Here is a 25,643-nt window from a genome sequence, read left to right as displayed (position 1 = left end):
TTTCCTTTTTTAAAGCATTTTCTCCTATCAGCAGTTGTTACTTATCTTCTATCAGTACCTGCAAACTAAGGCAACTCCAGCTCCCACCAGTTCTGTAGTTTTCTCAAGATGCATTTCAGTTGGCAAGGAGAAAAAGCAAACAGAAGAAAGATATTTGCTGCACACTTAGGTGTAGCTACTAACATTTCTTTATTGATCTAGGTCACAATCACAGAGATAAGTGTTCAAACTTGCGTTGTCTTCTCAGAACTCAGAACGTGTCAGAGATACTAAACGGACACTCCAGTGCAGAGGTAGGTAGATGTTTTCAAGAACTATGGATTCAAGTTAAAAAGATAAAAATCAGATTACAGAAGCGTGTTTGAAACAGTAGTGAGAAAGAGCTAAAAGCCAGGCTGAGTAAATCCTTTAAATGTACCACAGAGCAGCAGAGCACTACACAAGTCTGCAACGGATGTGCAGCGCTCCAATTAGCAATTCCAACATGTCAAAGGAAAACGCAGTGCTCATTATCAGCAAAGGATGGCTGTAAATAATTTGTTGCCTCAGCTGCTAAAGCTTTGTTTTCTTTTTTTCTGTTCTGTCATTTCAATTCCTCTGTCCCCTCCCACAGACCGCTATTTTTACATATAGCCAACACTCCCAGATGTCACTTTGTCATCTGCCACCAATACACTGTCACCCTTTTCTGATGAGACTTCTGCTCCTACTAATCCTTAGTTTATATCTAAGGTTTGCGGCGTTAACAAAGCTGGGAAACAGAAAAAGAGGTGTTAAAAAACAAAGCTTGGACTAAGACTTCAGAAACACTTAAGCAGGTCTCTCACCAAGCGTTTACGAGATAAACTCAGCTAAGTACTATGAGGTAAATGGAGCTACACATGCTCGTCTTCTCCTCTCTCTCACAAAAAGGCTGAAAAGCAAATTAATACATAGTTGTTGAAAAGGATCCCATTACACTGCTATTGGATTTTGCATTATCAAATGTGCATCATTGCACATTTGCAAAAGACTGATAGGGCTTATCCAAGGGGAAAATGTGTTTTTTTTATCATTTTACTTTTTTCTGCACTTTATCACTCCAACATTCTCAGCCCCAAAAGCATCCCTAGGAATGAAGTACACAGCTGACAAGAAAAAAAATAAACATAAAATGAAATAGAAACAAGTCTTCAGATGCAGAGAGGAATCACAGAAGCATCTCCGGTCTGCAGAGGAGTGCATGAATAAAAACATTTACAAGAAACTTTCTTCAAGTATTTATCCAATTGTCAATGCATAAGCAACAAACCCAATGCCCCACAGGCTCAGCACAGGAAAATAACTCATTAAGACAATGACACGTGGAGGGACAGGTTTATTACATCACCTACACCTTTTTGTTTCTGAGCAGGTGACCAAAGCAATAGTGAAAACCTTCATCCAGAAAACATTTACAGCAAATTTTGTTTTGGGTTCTGAAATGAAAACCACACTTTACTTGTGCTGTCAATGAAAATGCTGTCTGGTTCACCCTCCTTGTCAAACCTTGGGTGACTCTCTAATCTTGCAATGGCATCTTCCCATATCGTAACGCTTAAAAAACTCCACTAAACACAACATAATCCTAAATAATAATTCATATTTTAATTACATGGTATAGAATACCTTGCAAACAAAAGACACTTATTCAGATTTCCTGACAGGTACTGGCTGCTGTCTTTTTTGGCAAACCTGGAACAAACCAGAAGGAAAAGCAAAGAATCCCTTTATAAACATGAGGGAAAGAAACATCCATTTAAGTGCAGAGGATTCATACGGCAAAACTTAAAGAAAAAATCCACACTTACAGCAGATTTTTTTTTTAATTCTTAGTGCAAGAAACATAACCAAGTTAATCACAGAATCAGGACTAATAAAGAATATGGAAAATTCTCCTATACAGAGGTAGAGTCCAGTGCACAAGGCTAAAACGATATTCAATAGTCTAAACAAGACTGAGCCAGGTTTTACGGAATCCACTTTTTAAAGTATCAGACTGTATGTACATACATACAATAAATAGACTATACAATCTTTAAAGTAGTTTAATAAACTTCACAAAAATTATAGAAGATGCACTGAGATCTTTACATCATCCAAAGTTCATATCTCTATCGCCCAGAAATGGATAAAACCAATATACCTGATATCAAGTTAAATGGAAAATAGTTTAGCAAAATGTTGATAAATCAAAATATTTTACATATTTTAAAGCCTAAATTTATGCTTAGAAAGGATGAATTTCAAATGCTTTGAAAATGTTCCTTTTGATATCATCTGTAAAGAGGTTTCAAATGCTTTGATTGGCATTCGTATCGTTATACTTTCCTTACATTCCACGTTCAAGGGAAAAATGGACTTGGAGACTCACAGTTCTGAAGCATTGGCACAACAATGATGAGAATCAGATGTTTTCAAGGTCCAAAGGACATCAGGAGAATTTACGGTGAAAACCTTCATGTCACAAACCACACAGATCACATTAGAAGGTTAACAGAAACTGTTTGGTATCACTACTTCAATCCTGCCAGTGCCTCTCCACCTGGAGGCATCTGATCTGCCCTGCACTGAAGCGAAGCGTGCTTCTCTGGGCCCCTAGGTTTGCTACAAGCCCATAGGGCTTAATAAAAACAAATATGGAATCTTTACAGTTTACCACAGTAGTGCATATATCAGGGAAGTCTGCTGCCACCCATTTCAGTGACAGTCACAAAGAAAGGATTTCAGGGAACTGAGAAATTTCAACCATACCTTTCTAAACCGTGCAAAAAAAAATAAAATAAAAAAATAAAAATTAAAATAAAATAAAAGAGAAATAATCACCCTTGGGCACTATGAAATGAATATGCATATATAGACAAATTATTTTCAATAAATGCTTCTTACAAATCCCAAGGGGGCAACAGCCATGGTAGGAAGGAACTACTAACAACAACAGAACAGCTTAATAATTAGAGTTGAAAATTATGTTCACGGTTTGGTTATTTTTAATTTCTATAAGTGCCTACACTGAAAAAATATGAGCGTTTGGATTTCAGCCTGAAAACCAAACCTACTTGTGAGAAGTACCTTGTTAATACGTGTAATTCTGCTCTTCTATAGGCCTTCTCAGTGGAACTTTTAACATTTTTTTCTTTATACAAACAGACTTACTTTGTTTTAAAGTAAACACATACAAATCGAGAATATTGCTTGCAACAATGGACCCGGAGGTGAAGGAATGAACTATTCGGGCCATACAACAGAAATCTGTCTCTAAATGAATTCTGCTAAACTTCTAATGCTAACAAAATCTGCAAAAAGGATCACAAGACCTGTTGCAAATTTCAGAGATTTGGCCCAAGTCTTTTAACTACCATCACCCAAACACTTATCAACTGTATCTTTGTATCGAGGAAAAATAATTGATTCCAAGAACTTAGGAAGGCACACGCACCCAAGTATACTATAAATAAAACACATCATGAAATTACAAACAATCTTCTGATCCCTGTACACACTTTTGGTTCAGCACTATGGTCAAGTTCTCTCTTTTGAAATACAACAGAAGGCATAAGAGAAATACAACATATGCATAATAATTATGAAGAATAATGCTAATAACAGCTTACAGAGAAAAGTGCAGTGAAAAAAAAAAACAAAAACAACAACACTATTTATTCAGGGGCTTGTGCTACTGTAAATACAGACTTGGTATTTGCTGCTGTGCAAGGGGAAGATTTTTTCCTGGGAAGCAGCAGTGAGGAATGGAAAAATAAAAATTTAGAAAGATATTAAGAGAAACCTTGAAGATGGAACTCTCCCAACGTCACTCCTCTAGTGCACAGCCATCTGACTACGCGGCTCATTTTCATGCCGCCGTTTCTCTTCAAAAGCACAGCACGTTGAAAAATGGCACAGTTCTGAAACAGTTTTTCTGCCTCTACTTCATTTTTGTTTCTTCTTCCAAGCACCTGATTTGCTGTTTCCTTGTAGAAAGAGTAAAGCTGTTACTGAAAGTGAGAAAGAAATTGTCGCCCGTCTTCTCTCCCAAACACCGGCTTCTCCACTTCAGCTCCTGCCAGGTACTTTACTCGTGTGCTACACAATGGGGAGGCACTGTAAAGGCAGCTTGACAAATTTAAAAATTAAAAAAAAATAAAATAAATCAGAAGTCTTTTTCTCTCCCCTCCCTTCGCCCCGACCCCCCCAAAAAAAAGAAACAAACATCTGGATGGATGAAACAGTACGTCCGTAGGAATATTCCAGTCTCCTCTGTTAGGAGATAATAGCAGGAGACCATCTAACCACAGTCAGATTGTCAGCACTGACTGACCGTTTCTTTGCAGATTTCCTGAAGTCCTTGTATTTGTCTTCACACAAGCGGGAAATGGCCTGTAACACAAAAGAAGGAAGATACCTCAATTGCACTGCCCACATCTGTAAAAGGTATATTTTTACATATAGACAATATTATAAACTGGCACTTAATTAAACCAAATATGTTAAGAACTTGTCCCCAAATGTTACTTGTTTCATTAACCTTATGGTAATCAAAACATTTCCACTATACTGCCCACCATACTCACTTTTGAAGGACTCAGCAAGCATATTGCAAGACTTTTCTTTACTGCCTAACTATGGCAAACCCAATCGAGACAGTTAGCAAGTAACCCATATGGAGCACTTCACTGGCAACAAAATGTAGAGATCTTCATAGAAATCATATTAGGACAGTTCAGAAAGAGGATGGCTTGTATTTCCTTGTTTTGTATTCCCTCTAGAGATGAGCAGCCTGTCAGAGGACTTGCCCTGCTTTGCCAATAGGGCTGATGTTTGCCTGCATTTCCAAAGAACCTGCAGGAGATGGTTTCTATGCAAGCTGCTGTCTTACGGGCTGCTAAAGTGAAGCGTCTCTCAGATTCAGAATAACTCTATTTGTATTAAAAATACACAGAAATATCATGAGAATATCTTTTGAAGAAAGAGACGAAGATTATTGAGACTTACTGACAGTGAGGCTAATGTTTTATGTTCCTATTGCTTTTGGCCAAGTTTAAAACAAACCTTTATTATGTGCCTTTTATATCTCAACCCTGTAAGCATTCATATGGTTAGGACAGGCTATGGACTGCATCAGTGAAGATGTTAACTCTGGCATTTAAACATGCAGAGCTAACGAGAAAGGTCATCCAAAGGAGCGTTCAAGGTCAACTCAGAAAATGAGATGAACTAAAACAGTATTTCCATTTACTCAGGAATGCTTTTAAGTGGTGTGGTGTCTTAGGATGGGATGTTTAACATAAAGCACTGCACAAATAAAAACAGCACAAGAGTTTGATTATAAAAGAAAGCAATATAAATACACAGTCTGACTCCAGCGTGCATCATGCTTTTTCTTAACCTTTACTTCAACAGCACAGCAAGTCAAAAAAAGTCCTAACATCCCAACTGTCCAGCAAAGATCAGCGGCAGGTATGGCAGAAGCACACAGCTCCTGCCCTGAGAACAAGCTCACCTAATTCTATGGATAAGTCAGCCACAAAACATGACTAACTTAAATTAAAACAAACAAACAAGAACCACCAAGAAACCAGCTGCTATTTTGTAGTTGGAAACTGGATTCCCTTTTGCTATATCCATTCTTGAATAGTTTGCTTTCTTAGTGCACATGAAGAAAACAGAGTAAAATAACACAACTATTCTTGTTGCTTTGTAGCCCATAACTTAACTCACTTAAAATTGCTCACTAATATTTTACATAATTTAACCAGGAACTCAATAAACTAGGAAAGTTTATGCAATTCAATTGGATTTAAAATCCAATGGATGAAAAGAATTGAATCATAACATAACGTGCAGGGACACGAAGCGTGCTGAGTTGGAGGTCAGCTTCTTTTGGTTGCCAAACCAGTCTTTTATTTTAGGCATTGAATAGAAATAGTAATCGCTATAAAAATCACTACAAAACTACATGTACAATAGGAAAATATTCCTGTTCTGGCACTCACTCAGAGAAAACAAGATTTGGCTTGGAAGTGGTACTCAATATTTGGCAGCTCCGATCCCTGGTGATTATTCATATGGACGTAAAACACTGACTGAGTTTAAAGCAATCCTGTACCTAATGGTGCCAATTCATTTGCAAATAATTTACAAAATAGACAGTTGAAGCCTATTTGAAAATTCACTAAGTCTTTGAAAAGTCACTGAAGTGTCTTGTAACATAGGGGAAAACATGACAAAAGTGGAAAACTGTAATTACTTACTTTGTCTGTCAGTTAAGATAAATGTATGTAGGTTACAACACCCCTCCGTCATCTGATGTATCTATTACTTTTAACACCAGAGGAAATTAATTTCTGCCTGTTGCGAGGTGTCTTTCTTTTCTCCCGTGAAATTAAAACAAAGTATTATTAAAACCAGCAACAGCAATCAATTATGTGGAATTTTGTTTCTTCTGCGAGATACTTTACATAGCTCTGAAGGAGATTTTTATCACTGGTAAGGGTTATGGGGATGAGGAGATGGGGGAGAATGGCAGCAGAGGATAAATTTTAGCTGCATGCACACTGCTGGGCAGAGCAGGAAAGCAGGAGTGCTGGCTATAGATTCATCATTGGAAACGCATGAATGCACTCAGCCTTGAGTGCTGTGGTTCTCCAAAATGGGTAAACCAGAGATAATGTAGGGAGTCAGAAATAAGTCCGGTTGGAATATGTAAAAAAAAAAAAAAAAAAAAAAAAAAAAAAAAAAAAAGCAAATGACTGAAAGCTCTGATGATGGGGGTTCTTCTGAATGCATGGAGATGAAAGAAGAATCGTCAGGTCAGGACGGACAAAAGAAGTCAAAGAAGTTTTGCTCTTGAGCTAGGAGGCACACAGGACATGCAGGTCTGCCATCAGTCACTGTGAGAGTGGGAAGCTGGAGGGTAGAACGACACTTCTCAGCTCATTTCTTACAATTTTCTCTCCTCTTTTTAGTCTGATTGATCTATAGAATAGTACCTCTTTAGGGTCAAGAACATACAGCACACAGTAGTTGAAAGAGTTCTTTCTCAAGCACTATCCTAATAATAAAAAGCTGAGACAACACACAGTCCATTCAACTGAGAGTGCACTAAAAAATGCTCTTACAAAACCTAGTCTGGAAATGAGCAAAGTGCCAAGATCACAAGCAGAAATAGGGTAGGTATGTTTTGTGGACTTATCAGAAGAGCAGAATCTGACTCATATCTAGCTCAGTACATGGGAGAAAAACCAGGTGCAAGAGTAGGAAATTACAACATAGTGGTTTGAGGTTGGATATCTGACAATCTTCTTGGCAGAAGAATCTCCCATGTTAGAAACTAATTTCTCGGGAGAAGAAACGGAAGCCTTGCATTGGATACAATTAGAAGGAAGGAGAAAACACAGCACAAAATATGCTGTTCTGAACAAGGAGCACTGGCTGGCTGATATAATGAAAGGTTATTTGCTGTTTTTAACTTGAAAGATTTCACACTGTGTGTGTGTGTGTGTGTCTGAAGGGGGTGAGGGGAGGGGTGCAGGAAAGAGGGTCATAAAAGTATTTCCTGACTACTAGGTGGACTGGTACAACAAACTCAGGATGCTTTCAGGCCACACCGCATTCACTTTATCATTGAAAAGACAAAGCTGCTTCTTTGTATCAGTTGTGGGAACATTAAACAAGACAAAACATCCCCTGCAAAAGCTCCAGAAAGAACTATCAGTTTTAAAAAGTGGTATGACCTCTCTTAGCATATCCAATCTGATGGATCTAGTCCAACATTTCCATTTGACAAGGAACAGCCATCACTAGCCTTGTCCTTGGGACTCTTTTGGCGTGTTTTTTTGTCACTGGTAGGTCAACTTCTTGGTATTTGCAAAAATAGCAACACAGATTCTGCCATGAGAGACCTAATGCTCCTGTTCCAGATACTGAACACGACTGTAAAATGCAATCATGTCAATTGCCAGTAAATAAGTTGCTTGAAATCTCAGAACTAAGCAAAGTCTTTTCAATTTACCAGACATGACAAATCATTTCAGTGCACGTGTACATTTGCTATCAGTCTGTAACCTTTGATCATAGAATGCAGCTTTTGTCTCAGTTTCAGAAATAGAGAACTCTGGACTGAAAATTGCATGATAGACCTTGAAAATTTTTGCAGATGCATTCTGATAACTCCTGGCAAGCTACATTGAGCTGTGCTCAAGGAATTAGGCTATACATTATGCTGTCAGCTCTTTCAAGGGTACACGAAATACATCCAATATCACCAGGGAACAAGGCAGTTCCAATCATGTTCCCTTCCTTCTGGCCACAAAAGAGAGGTAAGGAGCTGGCACCAGGTGAAGTCTCACAGCAGAGACTCTTCTTCTTACCTGAAGCCATCCCCCTTGGCTAGCAAGCTTATTTCAGAGCTGCCTTGTGCTAACAGTACAAACCACCTCACCTTAGCAGAGTTTTTAGTTGTGTGGACTTAATTCAAAAACATTCCATTAGTTCTTTTTAAATATGCATTCTCTTTAGTTAGTCCAGAATAACAACCAGTATTCTCTTAATATTTACTGCTGTTTTCTTCTAAGGTTTCAGGAGTTGTCTTCATTACCTTCACTTGTAACTCACTGACAGGTTTGAGAAATGCTGTGTACTAAATTCTCTTCCAAAAGTAATATACTTAATTACAAATGCATGTGATGGTGATAATAATCAAGATCTAGCATCTAATAACTCAGCACACCACTTCTTTTGATGCCAATCACAACGATTTTTTTATGTTTTATTATTATGACTCTTTAACAAATGAAATCTGATGCAAATTTACACCTCACTTCATATACAGAATTAACTTCGCTCCTTATTAGAGCTATCTGAGAAATTTGGAGGGAATATTTACAACTAGAATAAGACACTCCAATTCAGGAATTCATAATGACCTGAATTTCACAGGTACATCTGACATAGTGGTTTTATGCACATGGCGCATTCAGGTCTTCTAAGTATTCCCCCAGTAATGATGTGTGCTCATTTCTGTCTCATTATTGAGAATAACACTGCTGAGACAGCAGAATTGGATTCACATGAAATTAGAATGGAAAGAAATGGAAAGCAAGGCAAGATATGAAGTAAATTGGGCCAGAAAATTGTTTCCATACCCATGAATACCTAAAGCACAAGGTAAAAAAAGATAATAAAAATCAGTTATGGATACTGGGCACTTTCTAACATTACGTGGGAATATATGGGAAGAGATAGGTTGGGAAGTGGGAAATACTTCAACAATTCCAAATGATCATATAGATTCATCTTTGGGCAATATAAAAAACTTACCTCAAGTTTATATGCCCTATCCCTGCTGAGGGGCTCCAAAGGAAAACTCAGGTTATTTGCTTCTGCCAGAGAGCGCAAATCAAAATAATACTTGGCATAAACACTGGAGGGAACATTAATATTGAACTGCAACAGCTCCAGAAACTGGCGTTCCAGCTCATTCCTGTAGAGAGAAGATAAATGTGAAAACACTTTTTCAGCCTGTGCATCCTGAATGTAATTTACTTTAAATTGCAAATTCTAGTAACCAAGTTCATTTCTTATTCCTGACAGAGATGCAATTATCCTAGCCTAAATTTTGAACTAGTCTACCAAGTTCTATGAGCATACATGCTCCAGTGAGGAATATTAAAGTTGCTGCACCTTGCAGCTGCTACCGCTGTGCCAATCAAACCTAAACCCAAACTTTTGCCAGCAGAAGAGACCCTTTAGTTAAGTGAGCACAAGCTAGGAAAAGAGTAAAGCCAGGAAAATAAAGTTCTTGTAGTTTCTGCCGTGCCTCCACTAGGTGGATCTGCACACACAGCTATGCCAACACAAAGTACAGACATGCCCTAAATTTGTCAGACAGCCCTCAGAGATGTTTCAAATTATCCTAACATACAAATGACTGGACAACTTGTTTATTCTCTCTTGGCTTTCATAATAAATCACTTAAAACTAGACACGGGAAATCTGATTTCTTCAGCATACCATTTGTCTGGGCTTATGAGCAGAATACAGCAATTTTTCTCTACTACTTGCAAGAAAAATTCACCTTCAGTACCACAAAAAATATGCTTTTCAAAAGAAAGGATAGGAGCAGACCTATAGTAACTAAATATCCTACACAATACATACACTGGGGCACTTAATATACTTAAAATAATGTTTTCAAGATACCAGAAACAACAGAGTAAATTTTGCAGAAGAGTACGATGATTCCTAAAGCTCCGAAAATTATGTATGACATTTTGAAAGATAAGTTCATGCTTAATGATTGACAGTAGTTGAAGATTTAGGTGTAGAGTTCTCCTTGCTTTATTAATATAAAAAATGAAAGCCCTCACTTGGTACAGACCAAGTCACATGACAACTGTAACAGTGTATTGTCCCAGCCACCCAAAGAAAGAAAAAAAATAAATAAATAGTGATAATCAGAGATAGGAGGAAGGAAATGTTTGGAAAAAATGGCAGTAGGAAGAGAAACATCCTTAGATCAACAAGCGCCCAACTCTTTGCTGAGGCATTCACAAGGAGCTCCAAACACAAAGCTCACGAAACAGACCATCAAGTGCCATACAGAAAGAGAGCCTACGCTCCCTAAAGGCTGCTGGCTCTGTCCTTTGTTTTGAAGACTCTGTGTTTCTCACTTTAAGGACAAGGACACATCACTGGCCTGTTTAGAGGGCATGAAGCTCTCTACAAGAAAGAGGACTGGTGGTAGCACATGAGCCCAGGTCTGCCATTGGAGTCATGTTTATATGCTGCTGATGTGCAACTTCTAACAGCAGCGCCACCATGTGTGTTTGTCAAAAGCACAAATCTGTTTTTTTTGTCCATTCCCTCTCATATCATCTCAATATGCCCCTTAACCTGCCTTCCAAAAATGCCCTGAGATTCAGCAATTTCAAAGCTTGGATTTATAACCATACTTGATTAATACTGCCATATTGCACAGTCAAAACTGCCAGCGTTTGCTTCAAGCTGTTCAGAGCTCTACTTTACCCAGTATTTCAACTTCAAACACACTGTAAAAGTGCTCAGATTTGCACTGAAGGAGGAGTTAATGGAGAAAGAACCTTATTCAGAAAGCATGCAAATAGTCAAGAAAGCATTACCAAATTGTTCTGTATGCAACAGAAATTGAAATGTTATTATGTACATTTCTGATTTCTTCTCTGAAATGACAGTTTCCCCCCAAAATAATGAGGGTTATCTACAGCACAACATAGCAATGAAGGGTTTATTTTTTTTACTCTTGTGCAGGAAGATCTTATTACAAACTATTTGTTAGTGCAAATCTAGAGATAACTTCTCCAACATTCAAGAGATGAGAGCTACTCCCAGTTTCTAAGCATCTTACCTAGAAGTGTATGACATGCTGCATTTGAAGCAGTCAGCTGTCTCCCAGCTTTGAACCTTTTCCTTACAGATCATTTTTAGACTAGCTATAAAGTTTCTTAGTAGCTTTGATTTAGAGTAGCTGCAGCAGAAATGCTTCATCTTCACTGCACTGAGACTGCAAACTGAGATTCAAAAACTACACTGTCTATATAAACATTTTTTCTTGTTTACTTCCCCCTTCTTTTCTCTCCACTTTACAGTGTGTAGCCACAACATAAATACAAAACAAACAGAAATATAAATAAATGTAAATAGTATTCAGCCACAGTAAATGCATTTCAGTGACTACAATTATGATGTAACTGAGTTACAAACAGGTCTTTATATTTTATATTAGAAACACCTCTCCCTGTTTAAAAGAGCTTAGAAATGCAGAGGTACTGTACTAAAACTATCTCTTTAAGCATTCTACTGTCACTGGTTCTTATGAAAATGTGAGTGTAGGTGTAGATTCACACTATCACTCTCTGAATGCACTACTCTGTGGCCTGTTTAAGAACATGACCCCACCAGTGTGATCCCAGCACCATAATTCCAGCTTCTGCCATTCTATCAGCATTCTCTTGTGCACATTAACTCAGATAAGAGCAACTGTGAGCTGGTGCACGGTATGTGACTCAGCCCTGAATGTTATGAAATTCAGGTACTTCACCAAATACATGTAATACCAACTAACCAACCAACCACGAGTACTTGATTATTTAATGGGATAAACATTCATTTTAGTATTTGTAAACCCTGAGATCTTAAGTATATTTATTCTTATCACAGTTCTTTTTATTACTGTTGCAATATATTCTTAAAATGACCGGGAAGTATCTAGCCACATACTGTAACTCTTTATGTGCCACCACAATACATTTCTGAAGAATGCCATTGTGTGAAAAAAAAAAAAAAAAAAAAAGAAAAAAGGAAAAGTTATCGAAATGAATTTTCTCTTTGCAAGTTAAAATATATACTTACATTAACCTTGCAAACAAATTCAGCAGGATATGGAAAAAATAGTATTTGAATAACAACAGAAATATGTGAGCGATCATTTAATGGTTGAGTAACGGCAGCTCTAAGTGTGTGGCTGTCTACAAGTTTTTTTATAATCAGAACACATCTTCTTCTTGTCTTACACATTGTTCTACTGTCTGTGCAGAGAACTGACATTACTGTAAAGGTTGCTGAACTGAAGATAAGTGGGCTCATCTGACATTTTTTATTTCTGTGTGTTGTTTTTCTGCTCAAGTCATGGCTTTCAATATTCTGTAAGTTCACTGTGTGTGAACATCCAGAAGTAAAATACAGTTTAATATAAACAACAGCAAAACAGTTCATGTTTTCTACGTACGCAACTGTCCAGCGGACCTCGTGTCACATATATCAGCATCCACCACATTTAGATATGATGCAGACACGCAACCTTTTTAACATTTATGAGATAACTTCCCCCCTCACACACACAGACCACAGACAAAGACGAACACACTGGACTCACATGTCTTCCACTGTGATATCTTTCAGGATCTGGCAGTAATCCACATTCCACACTGCTTGGTCGTCCCAAACTTTGGATGCCAGCAGAATAGCACCCAGTACAATTCGCTTCCAGTTTGCTGGACAAATATCTATCTCTGCATAAGTTAGAAGTCTTTCAAGATATACCTGTGGAAACATGTTAAAATCAAGACTTTTTCACTTCTCCTTAATAGCAAAAAAGATTAAGAAAACTATTCTAATAAACCCATTACTGCAGTTTCAAAACAGTAATCTGGTCTAAAGAAAGTTCTTTCATAAAAGCTGTAGGTTTAACAGATACATGTATGCCAAGATCAAGACTGGATATGGTAAATTCATGTTTTAGTTGACCTCTGCTTTCTGACCACAAAACAGAAACAAAACTGTTATTATTCTATCCATATCTGTTGCTCACATATTTGTACATCTCAATGAATTCAAATGAGAGTTTAAATAAATTATTAAAATAACATAAACAAATAAAATGACAACTACTAATGTGGAAGGCAAGCACATGCTACCAATTGTAGTTATTAGCTATCATACAAACAACCACGGCTCTAATTCCCAGACAGTTATCAGATATGGCATCATATCATGCAAATCCCCTCTAGTGAACCTGTGCAAAATATCACTAACTTGACTGGCAAGAGCATCCAAGGCCCTAGAAATAAACAAATGGTCACTCCAACACAAGGATTCAAGACAGAAACTCAGAAAAATGTGCAAGAGTGGGTGAGGTGAGAACAGCACTGGAGACTCAAAAGACTCACTTCTCTAAGGAGTGCTCCAGAAATACATACATAAACCACAGAAACACAAAGCTCAGTAAAAAAGGCAGCAAATGCATCTCAGTGGAGCCCAACTACTTGATGGATCAGTTCCAAAGGCTGCTCTATGCCTCTTAGGCAGCCCATGTAAACCCCTGACTATTAATACAAACATACTTGTTGAACTTAGCAAGAAAAACTGCTCCTTGAATTATGAGCTAACAATTCCTGGAATTGTCCCAGGTAAGTGGAATGCTTGTTTAAAGCAAAACTAACACAGGGAGCCTCATAAGTAGGAAGTGCTGCAGTACCACGCCACTCAAATTAGGGCAATGGAAATTAACTTCATTTGCTTTACAGCAATGTTCAACTTGACCTCTTACTGTAAACACAAGCCCCTTAAATTTCACCTTTCAGGGTCATCTTGCAGAAACACTTGCAGAAGTTTACTGAAGTCCTCAGATAGCGTGAGAGTTCAGCATAAGGTAGAACTAGTCTCCAATGATGCCTATGCTATCCCTAACAGTTAAGTTCTTCAACTTTCACCCAAACCCCTCGGCTACAGTCACTGTCCTCCTTACAGCCCTCTGCTCTAGCTGCAGGTCAGGGGGAAGCAGATGGCTCTGCAGACAGCAAACCTCAGGCAAAGAAAAGTATGGAATGTACATGGGCTTCTGCCCTACTCAGGTAGGGTACATTTGTGAAAGCAGTAAAGGCACAGACAAGCTCTCTTTCGTACACACACAAGAAAGCTCACTGTGATAAAAGGAACTCCACTCCCAGCCCAACGAAGGAGGGTTAAAGCCTGCCGCATACTCAGTAGCCTACATTTATTCAGGACTGCTGCTTCTGGCTGATGCAAAGATGTGCTGAATCAGTACAGACTTTTGGAGAATGGCCAGGTGGCTCTCAGCCCATTTGAAGAAGGCTGGTGGGCGATCAGTCACTCTGCTGCTCAATCCCAAACAAATGCGTGGCTGGTGGGAGAGCACCACCTGCTTTGCTGGCAGAAGCGAGTCTTCCTGTACGAAGGCAGACACACTCCACATCAAGTATAAGAAAATATATATATGTCTCTGGAAACATTGATCCTGTTATGCTAAGTGCGATACATGGAAATGCCACTTGCATTCACCTTGGTTACGCAATGAAGTTTACACAATAACACCTCAGAAACAGGGGTTCATTTTCTTAAACACAGGGTGTGAACCACAGACTTGGGATTCTGCATTTACTCCACGGTTTAATATGTATTTGTGTGTTGTGATGAATGTCACTCAATGTTCAAAAGCAAAAGGCCTTCTAGATTTTCTTTAAGACCAGCTGCTATGAGGCCACACAACAAAGCTGCGTTTTAAAAGCCCACTGTGGAAAAGAACACTGCAACTCCTGACTCAGGTTGGTGGTAGAAATTTATGTATGCACTGAAATATTAAAAAGCTCAGAAGGCAATGTAAGAAACTTTTACTAAAAGAATTCAAAAGCCTCGTTTCATCTCTGGATTATTTCAGCAGGTATTTCTATACAGAAACAGAACTAATAATAAATAGAGATTTTAGAATCAAGAAGAAACATGTTTCAAAAAAATCCATGATTTGCCTTCACCCACTTCTAACAGTTGGGTTCACACTTAGGAATGCATCTAAACCTCAAAACAGATTGAAGCTGTAAGTTTTCCGTATCATTCATCTTTCGTTGTGCTACTTCTCAAAGTGAGCTTTGGTGAGCGGCACTTCCCTGAGCGCTTCTACATATCTGAAAGCTGAATTCCAAAAAGACAACAGATTAATTCTGCCTTAATCCAACCCCACGTTCTCCTCAAATAGTTTAATAGCTTCCAAGAGCCATCTTCACAGCACCTGTCATCATTCACTAAGTTCTGTGACTGCGTGTTTTCAGACTTATGCAGAGTGATAACAACACTATTTAAATGATTACTTCTACTGATGTGACACAGAGAAAAACTCTCACTGGTTCCAGTCAACTAACATACTGTCCTGAATTTCCTCAGTTTGCAAAGAACAAGTACAAGCAACACCAACAACACTAAAAGCTTCAATACTAATTTGTCACATATTTAATTTCCTAGTTGAAATGAAAACACAATTCCGAGCTGGAAAATACCAGCGGGCATTGGCCCACCAATACATTTCCATTAAAAAATCTGTACCTGAAGAGTATGATGCCTCCATTATAAATTTACTCTGTTTGGAATGAACCATGCATTTTATGCAATTGTGAGCCCCCAAACAGCTCTCCGTGGACAGCACTTGCACCTCACTAGAGATGTCATAATAACTCATGCACATTTCAGGAGATTACCTGCACTGAGTTAAGACTTCAGAAAAGCACTCTTTAATTCTTACTTTTCAGCTTCCCACAAATTTCCACCAGTATTTTGCAGTGATTGACCGTTAAGCTTGTAATGGCAGTAAATGCTCATTTAATCATGAATGAAATCATTAGACAATTTTCCTTTGTTACGAATTCGTTTATCTGAATTGAGAATTTATTTCTCCTAATTAAATAAAGTTACCACTCTGCAGGTAAAGATATTCCCAAATTGGCTCAGACTCTGAAGAGGTTCTTTAGCTTAGATGCAGCACCACAGGCATGTAATCAAATGGCTTCCAAAATCATTTCAGGTCCAGAAGAGGTATAGATCTGATGCGTTTCTACACATATCTTGAGCTAATTAATCTTTTGGACCTGAAATTACTCCATTCTGAGTTAGTCTGGATGCCTTTGATCTTAATTCCCAAGATTTGGACATGCAATAGCATGGTAGAGAACCATTTAGGCATATGCCATCAACAGTAGGCATGGAGGCTTTTTTCTCTAGAAACAGAACTGCAAAATGGCACAAGGCTAACCAGATGCAAGCGCATCCACTCTGCAGCACTGATATGGCTCCAGCAGGACTGCTGCTGATCCACACCTATTCCCTGGGGTAATTATGTGCAGTTGAGTGAATCCAACCTGGTCTTTTCCATAGTAACAATTTCAGAATCCAGTGCTGTTCCAAATATGTGGGATGTCCCATCTCCCTGTGATTCTGGATACCAGACAGCTGGTTACACAACATGCCAACTAACAGCATGTAAATTCATTTGAAGAAACTGAAAACTGAAGACTGCATTGAGGAGATCAGTTTTAGGGTGAAGCAGCATTTCATTTTTTTCACCTCAGAGGACATTACATCATATTTTGTCTATTATACCATATTCTCAATTAGGAAGACAAGTTAAAATACTTGAAGTGAATTTCTTTTTCTTCCCTATTCAGGAGGACATATACCAAAAATGAAAGTGTCAAATCAACTCATTTCAATATTTCATAATCCAAAAGAACATTCAAGTTTTACTAAGATCTTAGTATGGGATTCTTTTCAAAGTTTTGTTTTTCTTTGTTACTTAATTTTGGAACTGCTTCACATAAACCTCCAATATCCCACTGAAATCCCTTACCACACTGGAGCCGCAGTTTAAGGACCACAAATCCTATAATTCTTTATTACTTTTTTTCCCCCATTTCATAAAACAATGCAATTTTTTTTTAATTTGTGGAGATTTTTGTGATTTTTATCTTCAGAGAAATTCAGAACTCAGCCGGTCAGTCCTTACACAACCTCATTCAGCTGGCCATGCTCAGAGCAGAGGCTGGACCAGATGAGACCTTGAGAGTTCCTTCCAACCTAAATCGTTCTGTGATAGTGCTGTCTGAAATACTGGAGTTTCCTGTGGTGTAACACAGAGGTCAGAAGATGCACATTCTCTTCATGTATGAGTCTTGGCAATCACCAAAGAAGGTCACTGGTGTTTGTGGAAAAATTCAGAATTTTGAGGCAGCAGCAAGAGTGCAATATGACCTTTTCTCATACTTTTTTTTGGTATCACTTCATGTCAAATGCTATTTTACCAGTAAAACTTTAGTAGCTTTAATGAATACTCAGCAGATTCACACTGACACATTGAAGACTATGTTCCTGGTATTTTAAGTTCCATAATTGAAAATCTACAAATTAACATGTGTTTGCAACCACCTGGTTTCCTCACTCTCATTTAAACTCGATCACAACCTCACTAGATAACTCACATTAGTAGTTGCAGAAGGAAAGAGTAAGTTAAGACATTTTCTATTCCATAACATCATAAAGAAGTAAATACACAGCCATGTCTTTTTAATGAGAAAACTTCAGAATGCCACAATGCCTTGAAACTAAAAATAGATCTACGTGAAAAAAAATCATAATTGATGGTGGACCCCATATAGTCAAATTACGGTTCTAAATCCAGTCACTAAATTGCCATATGTTCTACAGTTCCCTAACACGACTCTCCACAAATAACTGTGCTTTCAATTGCCCAGCTGGGCATTTAAAATGTTCTATAAAGATCTGCTACCATCCATTTGGTGGAAAAGGACATCAAATCATCACCATCCTTGCAATTTCATCCAATTTTCATTTTTGAGACCAAATGTTGAAACATAATAATGAATGTAGTCGTAAAACTCTGAACATGCAAGTAACTGAAAAGTGGCATTGAAGATATTTATAAGAAGCAGTAATGGAACTGAGAGCAAAGGTTCGCCCCCTACTTTACTCATTTTAAGATAAACATTTGTAATGCATATAAAATACACTCATACAATTAGGCAAGAGTAACTGTCCAGTGTAAAACTGAGAGCAGTATTCATTCTTTGAAATTAATGCCCTTTTCTGTTGGGGAATTAAAAAGGTGGCAACCAGCAACAACAGATGCACACAGCTGTCCTCACGTCTCTCACATGAGGTGGATCCCAGCCTGCTCACTGTTACTTAAAGAAAGCAAAAGCCTTCAAACCAGGCAGTAAACAGTTCTGCGTGGTGTACTCAGAGCTCTGCAGAGCAATGTGCATCTTCCATGAGCTGCACATAGAGTACAGCTAGGCCAGGCAAGTTGAAAACGATCTCTGCTACAAATTAAGTATCTCTAAAGCCTCTGATGACCTTCTTATACTTTTCTGTTTTCCTTAAACCAGTAACTCATTCTTGCTTCATTAAATAAAACATGCAAAAGTGATCCTTTATCAGCACTTAAAAGCAAAAACATTCCAGAGAAAGGAAACAACTAAGGGCTTCCTCCTTCCCTCCAAATAAACAGAAAATTATCCTCAAATACTACAATTTTTATCACATAGTTCAGCAATATTGGTTCAAAAATATTCTCTCTCTACATGGTTGCTAAAAAAAATGACTGGAGAGTACAATAAGAACCAGGAACATCTGGCTGGATTAATTAAATCCCTGTTTTTCATAAGGAGAATTTACTCTTACGTACTTCAATTTTCAAATTTCCCAATATCAAATCCCTCCAGTGACAGTATGAACTCTGCAATGCATTTCAAAACACTCTTCTCTGAACTTTGCAGAAGTAATTCCAATCACGTATTGAATGAATTTAGATATCATCATGTATGAGCCGAGTCTATAGAGTATTTACCTATGCAAAATGAAACTTCTCTGAAACTGTTATGCATACTGAAGTTTCTCTGGTGAGACTTGACCTACTTGCACAAAACTCACAAAGTCATGTGAAGACAAAGCAGAAAACTTGGCCATTCTCTTCAGGTCTAGTTAACAAAATTGTATTGTTTTCGCAGAACAGAACAGCAAAGAGCAAATACTCAATACTCCAGACACATGAACAATGTATTGTTTTCATGTTGGTATGGATAACATTCCTATTCCCATTTTTCTTTGTTATCTAATTAATCTGCTAATGTAAGTGCAAGGAGATACTGCAGACAACAGGCATTTCTCAGTCTTAGCAAGGATGGAAATACTCTGCATCAGGTAAAAGCACCGGTTTTCTCCCATAGTTAGGTCACAGAGTCCAGTTCAACTGTTCACTGGGACAAATCACTTTTTTAACAAGACAGAAGTCAGCAACAGAAGTAATTATTAAACTAATATTATCCTCAAGGTATTATTTTATAAATAAATAATATGAATTAATATTTAATTGTTTCAACCTGAGATTTTAATTTTTCACCTATCAATATGGGAAACCTCTTGGCAGTTCCGAAGGCTGTGTGAAAATTAAATCTTTTGTTTAATTATAAATTGGCTTTGCTGTAACAGCGAGACTTTAATTGAAATATTTTAATTAAGTGCTTAAGGCAATATGATGCTGACTTTTTTTTGCTGCAGAATAGCTTATCTAATGGTCTAGAGTATCACATTTTCCCTGCTCCTGTGCTGCATACAGACTGCTATATAGCCAGTTCTAACTGCTCCTTCTGCCTGGCTAATGGCATACAAGAAGACAACAAGTACATCCCACTACGCTTCTTAGTCTGTGTTAATAATTTGGGTAGTCTAGGTAGTAAAGAAAAATAGAAGTTAGGACTGCTTAAAAATAATTAGAGTGAAATAGAATAGCTGTAGCATCTAGTTCAGAATGTATCGTGATCTCCACGGTTATACCTCCTACCTTCTGGCAGCTCTCCCCCAAGGGACAAGTGGCAGACCAGGGTATCATGTTGCTTTCTAATGCATGACCAGACTATGGCAAAACACAGGCTTCATCAGTGAGTGCAGTTCCTTCCTTCTCCAATCAGGATATAAAAATTGATAACATTTGGAGGATTCATAAATACCGCTACCATCACTATTAAGATATCGGAAATGCCATGGGGAAGAAGGGATTGACTGCTTTCTAGCCAACTAATTTCTATATCTGAACATTTCAGAAACAATATGATCTGTCTCTGGAGCCTCTTCTGATGATGATAACAAATAAAGAAATGGGATCTAAAAGAACAGAGGAAACAGAACAACAAGAACAAAATTTCATACCTGCAAAATTCTCCAGCTTTCTGGAAAGAGGGGTCAGGCAGTTACTACTATCTCGAAAACATGGGTAATAATAGCAGAACAGTAATGTTGACCACCTACCCCAAATTACCTGCAAATATCTGCAAGACCACTTGGAGAATCAGATTATAACACAACATACCAGGTATCAGCGTTGGGTAAAAACACAAGCCATTTAAAGTTTCAAGTGCTAACAACTACACAAACTGCAGTATGACAAAGAAGTTAAAAACATTTGTATCTAATTGCAATCATAGCAAAAGCAGTACCTCACAAGGAAGCCACACGAGAAACAGAAGAGGCAAGGAACTACTTACAAATGAGAGATACTCAAACATGCTCATGAGTCAAGATCTGTGGCTAAGAATTTTCCATGCATTGCAAAGACAGGAGGATACTGTTATTTAAAATAAATAAATAAATAAATAAATAAAATAAAAATAAAAAAGCCCTCTTCCTTTCTACAACAGAGTGCCCTCATTGATCAAATAACCTGAGATCAAATAACAGATAATTACAACAAGGCTTCACTGTATTTGACAGTAGATTAATTAAATTATACAAGAAAATACTGATTCACACAGCATAAGTTGCCTCCAGCAGAAAACACTTAGAAAGGAAAGGAGGACAAGTACTTAGAGCAGTTATGTAAGAGACAGACAAAATGTCATTTCAGAAAACAAGTAATGGCTAGACCAACTAACCAGGTAGAGCAATACATCAGAATGCAAGGGTGGAGCACCGTGGGGTGTTTCTTGTCCTATTTCCCTCAGATTCCTGTTCCATTCTGGCTACTACAATTCATTTTGACTGTCTAAAGGAGAAAATCCTAACAACTAATTTCTTGCTCCTGGTTTCTAAGATTAACAGAGAAAAGGAATAGGTCTTGCTTTCAAAACTCGTGTTCTCAGATTTCCCCTTATACCATCTAAAAAAAAAAAAAAAAGCTATTACACAAAAAAACCTATTAAGAAACCACATGTTGTATTTGTGAAAAGCACATTTCATTGCAGTATTTTTGACTCAAATACATGGCCAAAATTGTGCCTGAAAGCTGAAGAGATTTGACAGGATATAAATTTCAGGAAAATGAAGAAATTCTCAGCTGGTAGAGATCACTTTAGCTCCTTTAATCCACATAGCTATGCTGATCCACACCAGCTGAAAATCTGAGCTTTTTTTGTATTATGCTATTTTTAAGTAGCTAAACTTTAGCCTTGAGCACAATTGTTCCACTCAGTGCAGTCCTGAAAGACAAGTACAGCAAAAGTAAAAAAAAAGGAGCCATCACTAACACGTTTCAGTCACCAACCAAATCCTTCATCTGTCCACCAATTCTTATTAGTGCTATTAGATTACCTACAGCTGTCCCCCGACTCTCTGTTGGGAATTACAGCAATACACAATAAACCCCCCAAAGTGGAAGGATTTCTGCTTTTAACATTCCCTCCTGTCCTGACTGCTTTTGCCACCTGTGCTTTCCATTAGCCACCCTGGTGGCCTGTAATGCTATAGCTCCGTGAGGGCAAGACGAAGCCCCAGCTTTTGTGTCACGCGTTATCCAATCTTTTCTTTGATCAGTTACTCTTCCCATGAAAATAAACTGCAGTATCTCTTCCCATCAAGAAATTCCTTTGGTCTCCATGGTGAGAAAAATTCCCCTGGCAACACCTTCATCTATTAAATCATGCAAAGCAAGCTTTGGGAACAAAACTGAATCTGCTAGATAGCTGATGTCATCTCGCAGACACTCACCAGGGTGACAATGGCACATTCAGCAGTCAGTTGAGCAGCACTGAACAACGTCCGAACAAAGCGGTAAATCTGTTTCTGCTCTGGATCGTGTTTGTCATAATCTGGTGGCACTTCGGATTTCTAAGGAAGAAATACTTCCAAATAAGTGACTGAAACAAAACAAAGCAGACAGAGAAGCAGTTCACACAAAAAGGAAGAAGAGATGAATGAACTTACCGAAAGGGGATGAAGGTTTTCATCAAAAATATCTAAGAGCATTCTGCCGTCTGTATCCCTAGAAAGCATTAAAGCCAAAGTAGAGTCATTATCAGAACACAAAAACAAGCAGCTCTCACAGATGCAAGCGTATCATTAAAGCTCCAATACTACCCATGGTGTGAGGTACTTCGAAATGCTGCAGAAATGTAACTTTGGACATACTCCATCATAAAGCTCACATGAAATCCATATTGTAAAATATACAACATTTTTCAACATTTCAACAGCCAAAATACAAAAAGCTTTTGCGCTCTTTACTGCAGGCTTTTTTTCACAACCCAAGGATGTACTATGATAAATTTCTAACATAATAAAATCAACTCAGCTCACTCTTCCTTTAACTTCACCTTGTTGATCCTCACCACATCTTTTAACTAATTTCTCCTCCTCCTTTATTGTCAAGGCCAAGAACATTTGCAAATACATGACGCTACTGTTCACACTTACACCTTCTTTAATATATATGCACTTCAATTTTGTTTCTTTGGAAGACCTTATGCTATTAATGATTTCTGAAAGCAGAAAGTATACAAAAAAAAACTTAAAAAAATCAAAATAACATTCGTAATCCTTGACTTAATACACGATTTCTCTCATATCTCTGCTGTTCAAGATTGACATGAAAGTGGATGCGACTTCACCTCTAGCATCCAGAAAGCAATTTAAAATTTCTACTGTGTGTAACTTTAGCAAGAATGCTAACAATCTCAATAGCAATTGCTGTAACAGTGCCAGTTAGAACTGGACACTTTCTGGACAGATGCATCCATGTGACTTTCTTAGTACAATACCATCTTTATTTGTTGCATCCTCTGGTCACAAAAGCCTTCAAAGAGAAATCACTGAATATGTTTTCTGTCTTTATCACCAGCAAATACCTCACAGAGCACACAAACATGAGCTTTACGAACAAATTCATGTCTACAAAATGTAATCATCGGTGGATAACAGACTTAAACTTCAGTGTCTGAACACCATTATTGTTTCTGCTATAAAGCCTGCTCACACTGGAAATCAGCACAATTCTTTTAAAAAGGAGTAGTTAATTTAAAACCAGCAAGCAGACTGAGATAATTAGTTCAAAATTCCAATCAGCAAGGATGTTAGGGCAGACTCTTTTACCCTACAGGAAAGCGCAGGTCCCCTAATGCAGCAGCAGTCTCTCTGGAGTCAATGCTATGCTACGGTATGCTGTGGCCTTTCACAATGAGAAGACAGAAAGAAAAAACATATTTTGTTTCTTTGCTGCATGCTAAGAAGGCACCTTAGATTGCCATAATAAAAATCTATCACACCAAAAAATGAATGGATTGGGTTTTGTACCTTATTCACTAAAAGAAATTCATTTTACCTTTCAAAAAGCAATTATCTACTAATTGATCAGACCATTTGCTAGTTTGTTGGGTCCTATTTTGCTTATTTATTTATTCAGCAAATTCACCCTCACTTTTCCAAAAGGAAGCTATGCGTAGTCCTCTGCCTGCTGGACGGTAGTGTGACAAAAGCTGGAAAAAGTCAGTCAATGTAACAGTGACAGGAGACAGTGGGAAAAAAAGCAGGAATGCCAACTAGAATGTCACGATCAGAATGTGGGGAAGACATGAAACATACATACAGTTTCTCTGAAAACTACATCTGGGGTTGGTGACGGTTTAGAATACTTGCAAATAATTGTTTTATGCTTCGCATAGGTGAGAAACAGATAACTGTTATCAGAAAATAATTTGTTTCTGGCAAAGCAGGTGCTCAATTTGTTTTCTGTCACAATGAACTTTAAGCCTACCCAAGGGCTGCAGCGGTTTCATGCTCCCCAGCCATAACAAACTGAAATCTACCACAAACGTCAACAACTTCCTTTGGCCTATAATGGCAGGAAACAGAACATATGTTTTGCTTATTGCTGTTTCAGCAGCACACACAAACAAATGCTGTTATCATGCTGTTATCACCTTGTTCCCTCCATTCTTAAATGAGAGATGATAGAACAGCTGCTCTACAACCTTCATTCAGAGTCATTAACTGATGTACCAGCACTTGCTGCAGTGTCAAGGTGTCACTTCTTACAAAAGATCCCATCATTGCACCTAGGAGCTTCAGGTGAGAAGTCCCACCAGTTCCTGCTGAATAAATTCCCCTTCCATTCCCAAAAATGAGAGGACAGACAGCAAGTTTCCAAAGAAAATAACAATCAGAACATATCTGTTTTCATGTCACAGACATAGGATCCTTTCTGTTATTCATATCCACCCCCTTTGTCTAACTGTTGCAGGTCAAACTTGAATCAGGTTTTGTGAGAAGGCTATGAATGCACATATTTTACTGAAGTCAGAAATCAGAAGGAAGTGAGCCTGGCTTCCTTAGGCTCTGGATTTCCTCCTGACTCACCGCACTCTTGCTGAAGTTCCTCACCCACATTTAGTCCCTAACGTGCCCCCATTCTGCTGAGCTTTTTACTCAGTTGGCATAGCATTTAATAGAGCACTTACAATATTGTTCCCCAAAACTTTAGAACCTGATTAACTCTGGTATCTCTGTGAGTCAGTCAAGCATAGACAAAACTGATTAGCTGGCTGAACTAACCCAGAGACGTCGGAATGAAAGGGAAAGAGGGAAGCACAGATGGATAGACAAGTAAACCAAGCATGATCATTAATGCTTCATTTCCTAGGAAATTAGATTAAAAGGAAAATATATTTCACTCCAACTTCTGCTTTACAGATTGCCATGTTTGAGTCCAAGGTTCACTGAGGTCTTGGAAAGTCTTCTAAGAGTTTTCAACAGGCATCAAAAGCCCTAAACCTTTCTGCACTTCTAAAGGTTTCTTCTGAGACACCAGCTTTGTTTCAAGAAGTGCAGTGTGCTCCAATGACCTGAAACACAATCCCATATGATGCAGCAGCTTAACTTTAAAATTAGAAGTAATTCACAGAATCACACAGAATCACAGAATGACCTGGGTTGGAAGGGACCTCAAGGATCATGAAGTTCCAACCCCCCTGCCTGGCAGGGTCACCAAACTTCCACAATTACTAGATCAGGTTGCCCAGGGCCCC

At 38.1% G+C, this 25,643-nt stretch overlaps 1 protein-coding gene across 6 annotated transcripts in view; it reads right to left on the bottom strand.

The window, feature by feature from the left end:
- Positions 1-335: 335 nt before the first annotated feature.
- The window catches only part of CCNY (cyclin Y), a 110,951-nt gene continuing 85,643 nt past the window's right edge, over positions 336-25,643 (bottom strand). For 3 of the 6 annotated variants that reach the window (XM_072329522.1, XM_072329520.1, XM_072329521.1), the window contains 5 exons: positions 22,549-22,606; positions 22,333-22,452; positions 12,929-13,095; positions 9,337-9,499; positions 336-4,395 (listed from right to left, as the gene is read on the bottom strand). In XM_072329522.1, the coding sequence (XP_072185623.1) occupies positions 4,279-4,395; positions 9,337-9,499; positions 12,929-13,095; positions 22,333-22,452; positions 22,549-22,606 (625 nt within the window). In that variant the 3' untranslated portion in view covers positions 336-4,278. The remainder of the gene's footprint in view (positions 4,396-9,336; positions 9,500-12,928; positions 13,096-22,332; positions 22,453-22,548; positions 22,607-25,643) is intronic. The other 3 variants (XM_072329519.1, XM_072329518.1, XM_072329517.1) reach the window with 2 other exon arrangements.

The sequence above is a fragment of the Excalfactoria chinensis genome, chromosome 2 (genome assembly GCF_039878825.1).
Source record: "Excalfactoria chinensis isolate bCotChi1 chromosome 2, bCotChi1.hap2, whole genome shotgun sequence".
NCBI lineage: Eukaryota > Metazoa > Chordata > Aves > Galliformes > Phasianidae > Excalfactoria > Excalfactoria chinensis.
The sequence above is the reverse complement of the archived record's forward strand: the minus strand, read 5'-3'. Positions and strand labels throughout refer to the sequence as shown.